General features: G+C 41.6%; 1 protein-coding gene across 3 annotated transcripts in view; it reads left to right on the top strand.

Moving 5' to 3' along the window:
* Positions 1-10506, top strand: part of SHISA7 (shisa family member 7) — a 490738-nt gene extending 480232 nt beyond the window's left edge. For 2 of the 3 annotated variants that reach the window (XM_075327954.1, XM_075327952.1), the window contains one exon: positions 6646-10506. In XM_075327954.1, coding sequence (XP_075184069.1) covers positions 6646-7229 — 584 coding nt within the window. In that variant the 3' untranslated portion in view covers positions 7230-10506. The remainder of the gene's footprint in view (positions 1-6645) is intronic. The other variant, XM_075327953.1, reaches the window with a different exon arrangement.
* The last annotated feature ends 2331 nt before the right edge of the window (positions 10507-12837 follow it).

Here is a 12837-nt window from a genome sequence, read left to right as displayed (position 1 = left end):
AAGGGAGACTCCGCTTGGAGTAACCCTTGCTGTGCTTTTAAAAATGAGCCAAGATGAACAAGTCATGGTTCAGCAAAAACTTTGCTACCTATCCCGGTTTCATCCTGGGGACAGTTAAGGCTGGCGTATTTTGGAATGTGCTTGATGCAAATCAAAACATCCTGTTTGCAACTAGGTCACAAGTGCTGCGACTGAAGTGGTGTCTGTGGGGTCCAAACTTTTTGGAAAAAAGGGAGACTCTGCTTGGAGTAACCCTTGCTGTGTTTTTTAAAAATGAGCCAAGATGAACAGGTCTGGGATCAGCAAAGACTTTGCTAGACCTTCCCCCGTGTCATCCGGGCGACAGCTAAGGCTGGCGTATTTTGGAATGTGCTTGATGCAAATCAAAACATCCTGTTTAAAACTAGGGCACAAGTGGTGCCACTAAAGTTGTGTCTGTGGGGCCCAATTTTTGGAAAAAAGGGAGACTCTGCTTCGAGTAAGCCTTGCTGTGTTTTTAAAAATGAGCCAAGATGAACAAGTCATGGTTCAGCAAAGACTTTGCTACCTATCCTGGTGTCATTCTGGCGACAGTTAAGGCTGGCGTATTTTGGAATGTGCTTGATGCAAATCAAAACATCTTGTTTGCAACTAGGGCACAAGTGCTGCAACTGAAGTGGTGTCTGTGGGGCCCAATTTTTGGAAAAAAAAAGAGACTCTGGTTGGAGTAACCCTTGCTTTGTTTTTAAAAATGAGCCAAAATGAACAGATCTGGCATCAGCAAAGACTTTGCTACATATCCCGGTGTTATCCTGCGGACAGTTAAGGCTGGCGTATTTTGGAATGTGCTTGATGCAAATCAAAACATCCTGTTTGCAACTAGGGCACAAGTGCTGTCACTGAAGTTCTGTCTGTGGGGTCCAATTTTTGGAAAAAAGGGAGACTCCGCTTGGAGTAACCCAGGCTGTGTTTTTAAAAATGAGCCAAGATGAACAGATCTTGGATCAGCAATGACTTTGCTAAACCTTCCCCGGTGTCATCCGGGCGACAGCTAAGGCTGGCGTATTTTGGAATTTACTTGTTGCAAATCAAAACATCCTGTTTGCAACTAGGGCACAAGTGCTGCCACTGAAGTGGTGTCTGTGGGGCCCAGTTTTTGGAAACAAGGAGACTCCGCTTGGAGTAACTCTTGCTGTTTTTTTAAAAATGAGCCAAGACGAACAGATTTGAGATCAACAAAGACTTTTGCTACCTATCCCGGTGTCATCCTGGGGACAGTTAAGGCTGGCGTATTTTGGAATGTGCTTGATGCAAATCAAAACATCTTGTTTGCAACTAGGGCACACATGCTGCCACTGAAGTGGTGTTTGTGGGCCCCAATTTTTGGAAAAAAGGGAGACTCCGCTTGGAGTAACCCTTGCTGTGTTTTTAAAAATGAGCCAAGATGAACAAGTCATGGTTCAGCAAAGATTTTGCTACCTATTCCGGTGTCATTCTGGGGACAGTTAAGGCTGGCGTATTTTGGAATGTGCTTGATGCAAATCAAAACATCCTGTTTGCAACTAGGCCACAAGTGCTGCTACTGAAGTGGTGTCTGTGGGGCCCAATTTTTGGAAAAAAGGAAGACTCCGCTTCGAGTAACCCTTGCTGTGTTTTTAAAAATGAGTCAAGATGAACAGATCTGGAATCAGCAAAGACTTTGCTAGACCTTCCCCGGTGTCATCAGGGCGACAGCTAAGGCTGGCGTATTTTGGAATGTGCTTGATGCAAATCAAAACATCCTGTTTGCAACTTGGGCACAAGTGCTGCCACTGAAGTGGTGTCTGTGGGGCCCATTTTTTGGAAAAAAGGGAGACTCCGCTTGGAGTAACCCTTGCTGTGTTTTTAAAAATGAGCCAAGATGAACTGATCTGGGATCAGCAAAGACTTTGCTATCTATCCTGGTGTCATCCTGGGGACAGTTAAGGCTGGCGTATTTTGGATTGTGCTTGATGCAAATCAAAACATCCTGTTTGCAACTAGAGCACAAGTGTTGCCACTGAAGTGGTGTCTGCGGGGCCCAATTTTTGGAAAAAAAGGGAGACTCCGCGTGGAGTAACCCTTGCTGTGTTTTTAAAAATGAGCCAAGATGAACAGATCTGGGATCAGCAAAGACTTTGCTACCTATCCCGGTGTCATCCTAGGGACAGTTAAGGCTGGCGTATTTTGGAATGTGCTTGATGCAAATCAAGACATCCTATTTGCAACTAGGGCACAAGTGCTGTCACTAAAGTTCTGTCTGTGGGGTCCAATTTTTGGAAAAAAGAGAGACTCCGCTTGGAGTAACCCTTGCTGTGTTTTTAAAAATGAGCCAAGATGAACAGATCTGGGATCAGCAAAGACTTTGCTACCTATCCCGGTGTCATCTTGGGCATAGCTAAGGCTGGCGTATTTTGGAATATGCTTGATGCAATCAAAACATCCTGTTTGCAACTAGGGCACAAGTGCTGCCACTGAAGTGGTGTCTGTGGGGCCCAATTTTTGGAAAAAAGGGAGACTCCGCTTGGAGTAACCCTTGCTGTGTTTTTAAAAATGAGCCAAGATGAACAGATCTGGGATCAGCAAAGATTTTGCTAGACCTTCCCCGGTGTCATCGGGCGACAGCTAAGGCTGGCGTATTTTGGAATGTGCTTGATGCAAATCAAAACATCCTGTTTGCAACCAGGGCACTAGTGCTGCCACTAAAATGGTGTCTGTGGGGCCCAATTTTTGGAAAAAAGGGAGACTCCGCTTGGAGTAACCCTTGCTGTGTTTTTAAAAATGAGCCAAGATGAACAAGTCATGGTTCAGCAAAGACTTTGCTACCTATCCCGGTGTCATCCTGGGGACAGTTAAGGCTGGCGTATTTTGGAATGTGCTTGATGCAAATCTACCTTTCAAGTTTGCAAATGGGGCACAAGTGCTGCCACTGAAGTGGTGTGTGGGGCCCAATTTTTGGAATAAAGGGAGACTCTGCTTGGAGTCCCCTTGCTGTGTTTTACATGACTTTAGAAGGGCATGCCATGCCTTTATCTGTGCCTCCTCCTCTTTTTCCTCATCCAGCTGTTTAGTTTTCACATGGGTATTTGTCCTTGTCACTTTCCCATGTGTTTGTGTTGTCTTGGGAGTTGTTTGGCACCTTTTGGACAACTTTGAGGGTGTTTTCCAGGTGTTTTTAGGTGTTTGTGATTGCCTCCCATTGTTTTCAATGGGGTTCGAGGGTTTCGTCGAACGGCTTGTCGAACGGGGTACCGTTCAATGAACCGAACCGAACTCGAACTCTAGAGGGGTGGCTCATCTCTAGTCCTGACGGCCCAGCCCCGGGCATAGAGTTGCGATCGTAACGGGGTCTGCGGGCCGCAACAATCAGCCTTGGGGGCCGCATGTGGCCCACAGGCCGCATGTTTGTGACCTCTGATTTAAAGGAATGGTATCATGTGTTTAATCAAATTACAGTTAGGTCCAGAAATATTTGGACAGTGACATACGTTTTGGCATTTTATCTGTTTACCAAAAGAAATTCAAGATACAGTTGTATAATCAGTATAGGCTTAAAGTGCAGAGTCTCAGATTAACTTCAGGGTATTCACATCCTAATTGGAGTAAAGTTTAGGAATTACAGCTCTTTAATATGAATCTGATTCATATTCAACGGACTAAAAAGTATTTGGGTAATTATCAAAAAAGCCCTTAATAGGCTGCATGGGATTTTCCCTCATCAATGAAGCAAATAAAAGGTCTGGAGCTAATTTCAAGTATGAGATTTGCATCTGAAAGCAAATTGACGACATGGAGTCAAACGAGCTCTCAATGAAGGAGAAACAGAGCATCATTAGGCTGAAAAAAGGAGAAATCCATCAAATAGAAATGTTAGGAGTGGCCAAATCAATAGTTTGGTACATTCTGCAAAAAAAGCGTACTGTTGGTTTTAAGAAGGCAAAAAATCCTGAACATCCATGGAAAACAACAGTGCTGGATAATCACAGAATGCTTTCTATGGTAAAGAAAAACCCCTTCACAACATCTGCTCAAAAGAAGAACACTCTCCAGGAAGTTGCTGTTTCAATATCTACCATAAGTCTACCATAAAGAGATGACTTTATGAGAGAAAATACAGGGGGATCATCACAAGGTGCAATACATTAATCAGCCTTAAAAATAAAAAGAGACGTTGCCAAAAAATATCTAAAGAAGCCACCCAGTTCTGGAACATAATTCTTTGGTCAGATGAAACAAATATCCACCTGTACCAGAATTGTGGGAAGAACAAAGTATGGAGAATTCTTGGAGCGGCTCCTGATCCAAAGCATATCACATCTTCTGTAACACATAGTGGAGGTAGTGTGATGGCTTCCCATGGCCCTGGGTCAATAGTGTTTATTGATGATGTGACTGAAGACAGAAGCGGACAGATGAATTCTAAAGTGTATAGGTGAAACTTTATGCTCAGATTTAACCAAATTCAGCTAGATTGATTGGACAGAACTTCACATGACAGATGGATAATGACCCAAAATATATTACGAAAGCAACCCAGGAGATTTGTAAGGAAAACAGTGGAATACTCTGCAATGTCCATGTCAATCCCAACAGCTCAACCCCATTGAGCTGCATTTCACATGCTTAGAAAACAACATAGGGAAAAAAGACCAATAAACAAGCAACAGCTGAAGCCAGCAACAGTAAAGGCGACAAAGCATCACAAAGGAGGAATCCCAGCGTTTGGTGACGTCCATGGCTTCCAGACTTCAGGCAGTCATTGTCTGCAGAGGATTCTCTACAAAGTGTTAAAAATGAACATTTTATTTATGGTAAAGTAAATTTTTCCAATTACTTTTGAGCCCCTGAAATGAGGAGGCATGTAGAAAAATGGTTGTAATTCCTAAACGTTTCACAGGATATTTTTTTAATGTGAGTGCAACAAATACAAGGAATAAATGCATTAATGGTCAGGGAAATGTCAATAGATCCTCCAGAGAACAAGAACTGGTTTAGTTTAACAATCTGACCTAAATATCTCTTAATATTAAATGGGTTTCATACACCTACAAAAAAAAACAACCCTCACAAACCCTCATACTTTTCACTGTTTATCAACTGCAATCCCACAGAACCACTGCAACAATTATAGAGCTGTGCAACCCCGTCCAAATTAAATAGCAGTATAAGGGACTGTTACGAGAACTGCTTCTTTAATAAAAACAACAGCCCCTAGTTGCAGTACCAGGTTTGGTGTTCACTCCACATGAGACTGAAATCTGTCCCATGTGGCTGACAATAATAGCAAAAAATGGAAATATTCCCTATAAAATCATGCAGTCATTGACAATGGTGCAGTTTAAGCCACATGTGGCAGCCACAGCGTAATAACCCTGCCTTATAATAAAGACAGTTCATAAAACCTAAATATCCACCATTTTTTCTGAATAGATTCCAAACTCTGTGTTGATTAATTTATTAATAATACAGTATATCATTATTATTGTTGGATCAATTTTCTGATACCAAAGTCAAAAAGCATGCAATAAATATTTAAATGATAACCTGCTGGCTTCATGTAATCACCCATAGACAGCTTAGTGACTAACTGCATACTGGTATGTATGGAACTCAATTATACATCCGCATATAATAATCTCCCTCTACTGGCTATGAATCTGTAATTATAGCTTTTACATTTATGTCTACAGGTAATTTGGGACCATAAATCAAGGGAAGAACATGAAGATTGTTGTACATAAATATGAACACTTAAAGAGGTGGTTCACCCACATTCATTACTGGCCACAACGATATTATGTTGAGAAAGAAGATTTCTCTCAAATACCTTGTGTTGCCAATAGTGCCAGTGAGCGGCACTATTGCGGACTACCCTTCCCCATCACCTGACCCACGGGGCTCCGGGACCTCAGGCATCCAGTGATGTCACGTCAACTTCCTGCTCACTTGATATCACCGCGGCCGGCTAAAGTCTCCGTGAGTGACTGGGCTGTGGGCAGAGTTTCACCGCTCGTCACAGACAGCGCCACAAGGCAGCACCTTCCTGCTCACTCCTCCTTTGCTTGCAGAGCGCGCAAGCAAGAGGGATGCTGGGCTGTGATGAGCGGTGAAGCTCTGCCCACAGCCCAGTGATTCACGGAGACTGGGGCCGGCCGCGGTGATGTCAGGTGAGTAGGAAGTTGACATGACATCACCGGATCCCAAACATCACAGAACCCGGGGGTCAGGTGATGGGGAAAAGTTGACTGTAATAACGCCGCTCAGAGGCACTGTTGGCAATACAAGGTATTTGAGAAAAACCTTGTGTCTCAACATAATATCGTTGTGGCCAATAATAAATATGGGTAAACCACTTCTTTAATACCATTAGAATTTCTAAAAAAAACAACATGATGGGAAGTGGAAATTTACTACAAGTACATGAGCACTTTATAATAATTTCCTTGAACAACGTCAAACACAGAAAGTTTTATATTTGTAAAAAATATAGTACTTTGTGACGTATGCACAGCATCTTTCCTGACTTCATCTCTTTATTAGTAATTGCAATTCATATAAAACTAATGATCTTTTTTTCCCTAAATAACAATGTGAAATGACTGAGACAGTTTAAATCGCTAACCATGTATTCTATTGCATTTTTTAAAGCAGAGAAAGATATGGATGACTTTTATTTAAAGCGAAAACATCTAGCAGAACTAACACGTGGTACTCTTCCACTTCATGTCATGAAGATGAACTATGAACGTGATGGCTACCTGGAAAAATCCCAGACACCGAGACGTGTCATGTCCCAGGAGCATATCCTTTCAGACAATTACTATCCTGTTCATCACGATTATACTATACCTAGAGATCGACTCATCTCTCAAGAACGTCTTCTTTCTCGTGAAGTCTTGCACTCACAAGAGCATCTTCTGTCTCCTGAAAGAATCCATCATCGAGGGCCAACACCATTCCAAGAAATGCGTCTTGGGCACCAAAAAGCCCTTTCTCACACCAATGTTTGTGTTAGCACACCAATGCTAGAACGCCACCACATGATTAAAATGAATTCCCACCCCACTTCTAATTCTCCTAAGATGGCATGGGATATGGCTAACCACACTGCCAATCGGCGGCAAGCATTTGCTACCAAGCGTCAAAACACCATTGAACAACTCCAATTTATTCCTGGCCATCTGCCCAGCCAACATCTGCGTACTGGGAGCAAGAATGAGGTTACAGTCTAAGCTGCTTATTTTTACTATTCCCTTTTTCTATATTAGGTAAAAAGGCAGTTGATTTTGTTATGTGGCTTCCTTACAATTTTCTTATTGCTTACTTTGTAATCAGCTGCTCTTAAAACTTGCAGATGATCGCTCCAGTTTCCAGGAGTAATGGAAAGAGCATTTTTTTGCCTTTTTATTTAATCGCTTTATTGTATGAAGCTGCCTCCACCGCCAAGATGATGGAACAGTCATTGGCATTAAATGATGTCACGGGTGATAGTGTTAAAATTGAAAATACGTTGAAAACACAGCACCTTATTTGTCTAAATGTTACTTTAAAAGCCCATGAAAACCTCATGATACAGAAAGGTACAGACACATTTCTTTTGAGTGTTTGCCAGAAGAAGTATCACTGAGATGAAAATGTCAGCCTGGATTTGTTAATCAGGACAAAAAAACAGATCTCAATGAAGAAAAAAACAAACAATTGCAGATTAACAATTCTACAATGACATATACAATGGATGACCACCAGAGTAGCACTGCAAAGACGTTTAATGCATATAGGGTTCATTCCCAAACTGAATATCATCAGGTATACTAAAGAAGAACTTCACTATGTATGGTGTAAATGTTCTAGCAGGTGGTTCAGTCCAATGATGATGCAACTTTCTTCACAATGTAAGCAGCTACAATGAACTACATTCAATTTTGTTGTTTTTTCCATAGATAAAAGATAAGAATTACATTGGGAAAGCCTTCTTTGGTCTACAAGAACAGCCTTTGACCCTCTTGAAGTCTATAGTTTGATTTGTTCACTAGCTGCATCGCCTATTATTAAAAAATAATCCTGCATCGAAAGAAAGCCATCTAGTTCCTTACATTGTGGTATCAATGCTTCACATGCTTTGGTCATTTTATTAAAAAGAAAAAGGATCGTGCCATAAAGAAATCTTTATTTTATTATTATATTTTTTACCTCAATGACGTCACACTATTTCAGACTTCTTTCTAAACTTTTTATCTCTATGCCATTACAGACGTTCCTAGCAACCTGACCTGTAAAGTTCCCCTTTCCACTTTATACACTTCCATGGAGTTCTCTAAAACACAAATGGCCTTAACTGTTTCAATAATATCTTCTCCCCTCAGGCAGCATTTTGAACTATTATACTAGTTCTAGATTTGTGTATTCTGCCAGCTAAAAACCTTACAGATTTGCAATGTGTGACAATTCTTTGTGCCAATCGATACTAACAATCAGGATGTCAAAAAGCGGTAATCTCCCGTTTACAGAAAATTATTATTCCGATCATTAATTTCACTGTTTTGACAAAATTGTGCAGATTGGATTGATTTATTTATATGGCAGTGTCACAGGCACTGTGGGTCTCATGCTAAAATATCACTATTACGTAGACACTAAATACACCCATGATATAGGTAAAACAAGCCCTATTATTATCTTAAAGTGGTTTCATAAAAACTCAATTAACTGGTGACAGCGACAACCTTAAGTGTAGCATGAACATAAACTAATGACTGTGTTGTACTTTCCAATCAGTCGTCAACTATGTTCATGATGCTTTAGATATGAGCAAAATCTTACCTATTTTTTTTAGCATTGCCAATTGCATTGTTCAGCGCTATTTGCTATGGTGATATCTAATGAGGATTCGTAAATACTTTTGTACAGTAACTTAGATTTGTGCATTGTAGAAGTTGAGATATTAATCTTTATAACCAGCTGCACAAAAGTCAGCCAAGCAGCGACTGGGTTTTCAGCATTAAAACGGTAACAAGATTTCTCATGGACTTTGTTAGGCTGCAGTATGAGAAAACATACAGGTTCTTCAATAAAAAGTAATTTCCAATTATTATGAGTTACCAATTGGCAAACAGACTGGAGAGTCAATACAAAGTGCCAAAATAAAACAACTTGCCTAAACATCCAAATTATTATACAGAAATATGTACAACTGGTTGTGTCCACAAGAAAAATAAGAAGGAGCCCCAAGTCCTGAATGTTTTTTATATCACATTTATTTGATGGAATGTTTGAAAATTATTTCACCTATAAAAACCTAAGCATTTACAGCATTCAGGGATAAATGATCTGCTGCCACAGCATAGTACGGATTAAATAGAAAGTCACTGAATCCATACTCCATACAAAGTCATACACTTTCTATGGAATTTGTACTCCACTCTCCATGCCCCAACCTGAGCTGTGCCCACTTCTCAGATATCTTTTGAGCTATTGATGGGAGCTCAAGACTGGGACTCCACACCAATCTACAAGACTTAATTTCCTATTGAGTGGGTACTATGCTCTGAGTGTGTACTCAGCTAGGAGATCCTGTACCTTTTGCTTCTGAGCTGTGCACTTCTTAGATGGCTTTTGAGCTATTGGTGGGGGCCTTAGGACTGGGACCCCACACCAGTCTACAAGTATTAGATTTTCTATTGAGTGTATACTCTGCTCTGTGTATGTGCTAAGCTAGGGGCTCCTGTACCTTCTGCTTCTGAGCTGCGCACTTCTCAGGAGGCTTTTGAGCTATTGGTGGGGGGTTCAGGCCTGGGACCCCACACCAGTCCTCATAGATTAGATTTCCTATTGAGTGGGTACTCTGCTCTGAGTGTGCACTCAGACAGGAGCTCCTGTACCTTCTGCTTCTGAGCTGTGCACTTCTCAGCAAGCTTTTGAGGAGACCTGGCCCCCACCAATCAGCAGGGAATTAAAGGGGCAAAAAGTATTAAAAGAAATGGTAAAAGTTAAGTTACTCTTTAATGCTATTGTAGCACTATGAAGAGAAAATCGGAAAGACCGAAGATATACCATATTTTTCGCTTTATATGACGCACCTGATTATAAGACGCACCCCCAAATTTGGTGAAGGAATAGAGAATTTTTTAATAAATGGGGTACGTCTTATAATGCCAGTGTCCGTGTAAAAAATCATATAGCGTATATGTCCCTCATAGCCCCCTATCCTAAAATTAGCCCGCTTAATCTGGATATGGCCACCTTATATTGAATATAGCCCCCTTGTGCTGGCACACATCCCCCAGTGATGCCACATGTCCCCTATGGCTGGCACACGTCCTTTATGACTGGCACACGGCCCCTATGGTTAGCACACAGCCCCTTGTGGCTGGCGCACAGCCCCCAGTGATGCCACATGTCCCCTATTGCTGGCACACGTCCCCTATGGCTGGCACATGTCCCCTATGGCTGACACACGGCCCCCAGTGATGCCACATGTCCCCTATGTCTGGCAATCAAAATAGTACTAGTTCTGGCACACTAAGAGGAATGAGGACATGAGAAAGTATTCTTGAATGCAGAATCAAATTTATTAGTGCAAAAAACAAGACTAATTCATCCAACGTTTCAACCGTGTCGGTCGTTATCAAGGATAGAATTATCTAACAGAAAAAATTATAGAGAATACAAAAAATGAAAATGAAATTAGTACATGGTATAACACAACCCATAGAGCAAAATTCTTTTCACAATAAGCATCATAAAATGACTGATGCAGTGGATATACAGATCATCTTATGTAGCACATAATAATTCCTGGAGATGCATGAAGAAAGCATTACAACGTATACATGACCTATTAGGCTAGAAAAATGCATAATGATAATCATGTGAGTACAGCAAGCATAAACCCACCTATATCATAATGGGAGAATACACGTTGAATTGAAAATGGTCATCACCATTAGGTATAAGAGATCAGGAAATTACGATCCTATGTCTAAAAAAAGAATAAATGGTATGTGAAAAATCACAAAGCTAAAACCTGAAGAAACAAACTCTTTTTCATATATGGCGTCCAGTGAGAAAACGGATAAGTATGTCTATACCTCTTGCACTGGTCTATGGTAACGAGCATAACAGAGCTGGAGGCAATCTATGGTTATAGTTGTTTCTAAACGGAGATCAACATAGATATAAACATCACTCAGGTGTACAGCGGATCACATGACGAGAGAGGTAACATATATAAGAACATATACGAGATAGGCATACTACCTGGAATACTGTGTAATAATTGATAGTAGAAAAAGGGAAATAATAGTATTCCCTCACTGAACGGTTCTCAGTTATCTCCAAGATATGCAAATGCTGAAAGTGACATGTACAGGAGAGGAGATTCATACAAAGGCAAGTAACACCAGTATAAGGTACATTTGTACAGGTCTATACCTCTTGCACTGGTCTATGGTAATGAGCCTAACAGAACCGGAGGTAATCTATGGTTGTAGTTGTTTCTAAACGGAGATCAACATAGATATAAACATCACTCAGGTGTACAGCGGACCACATGACCAGAGAGGTAACATATAAGAACATATACGAGATAGGTATACTACCTGGAAAACTGTAGTAATTGATAGTAGAAAAAGGGAAACAATAAGATTCCCTCACTGAATGGTTCTCAGTTACCTCCAAGATATGCAAATACTGAAAGTGACATGTACAGGAAAGGAGATTCATACAAAGGCAAGTAACACCAGTATAAGGTACATTTGTACAGGGATATGCTGAACAGTTTGTCTGTATTACCTTTATGTGGCAATTAGAGGGAAGCCATAGGGAGCTGTTGCCATAAACAGGGGGACATGTGTCCCTGTAGGACTGGATAAGGAACCCTGTATAAGGCATGTAATTAAGGATCACATACAGAAAACCAGTGACATGGCACTAAATGAAGCACATAGCTGGAGAGTTTCACAGGGAAAACTAAGTAACCTGTCAGGCAGTATAGGTGAAAAGGTTCTGGGGAGAGGCAAAGGAAGAAATCAGTCGTAACCTGCCAGGTGTGGGGGGGGGGGGGGAGGAAGGGAGGACGGATAACACATACCTTGTGGTGGTGGCATAGGGTATAGGCCCCTGGGAAGCGTGCGACCTGCTGTGTCGCGGGGGCCTTTTTATATTGTGAGGAGGTTAGCGTCCATAGTCCCACTTCCTGGCTGTGGAACGCAGTGTGCTGCCCGTGGAACGCACGCCGCGCATGCGCAGTGCCGTCATCAGTACCGCGCATGCGCAGGGGGCGAACCGCAAGACAGGGAGGCGGACGGTAAACAAGGGGCGTGTGTGCAGGCATACTGGGTGTGGGATGATAGTGAACTGGCCTGTGGATTGCACGCCGCTCGCGCGTCGTGCCTGGCTATTTGCACAATGCACGAGCCGGGCACAGAGCACAGGTCAGAGTGTATGGCTGACAGCAGTGTTAGGGAAATGACTGTTACAACTACATCCATAGTGCCTGGTGACGTTTTTGCATAGGTGAAGGTGACGATTATACTGTGGATAACCGATGCTGGTGCCCATAGGTGAGGGGTCAAGTAGAAGAAGGTGCCTATAAACAAAGAGAAAGAAGGTTAGGGACAAGGTTTCTATATAGAAATACCATATCATGACATAGTCCTTATACTGGAGTTTTACAGTCTTTATACTAGTGTTTTACAGTCTAATGCATAGAGGACACAATGAGTTACCATCCAATTCACTTGAATATAACAAGGCCCCATATAAAGTACAAGAGTCACTTAAAATGCAAGGAGAGTTCCATATAACCTTCATAAGCAGAAGGGGACAATAATGCAGAACAAA

This window comes from Anomaloglossus baeobatrachus, chromosome 11, assembly GCF_048569485.1.
Source record: "Anomaloglossus baeobatrachus isolate aAnoBae1 chromosome 11, aAnoBae1.hap1, whole genome shotgun sequence".
NCBI classification, from domain to species: Eukaryota; Metazoa; Chordata; class Amphibia; order Anura; family Aromobatidae; genus Anomaloglossus; species Anomaloglossus baeobatrachus.
Note: the sequence above shows the minus strand (reverse complement) of the source record. Positions and strands in the feature narration are given on the sequence as shown.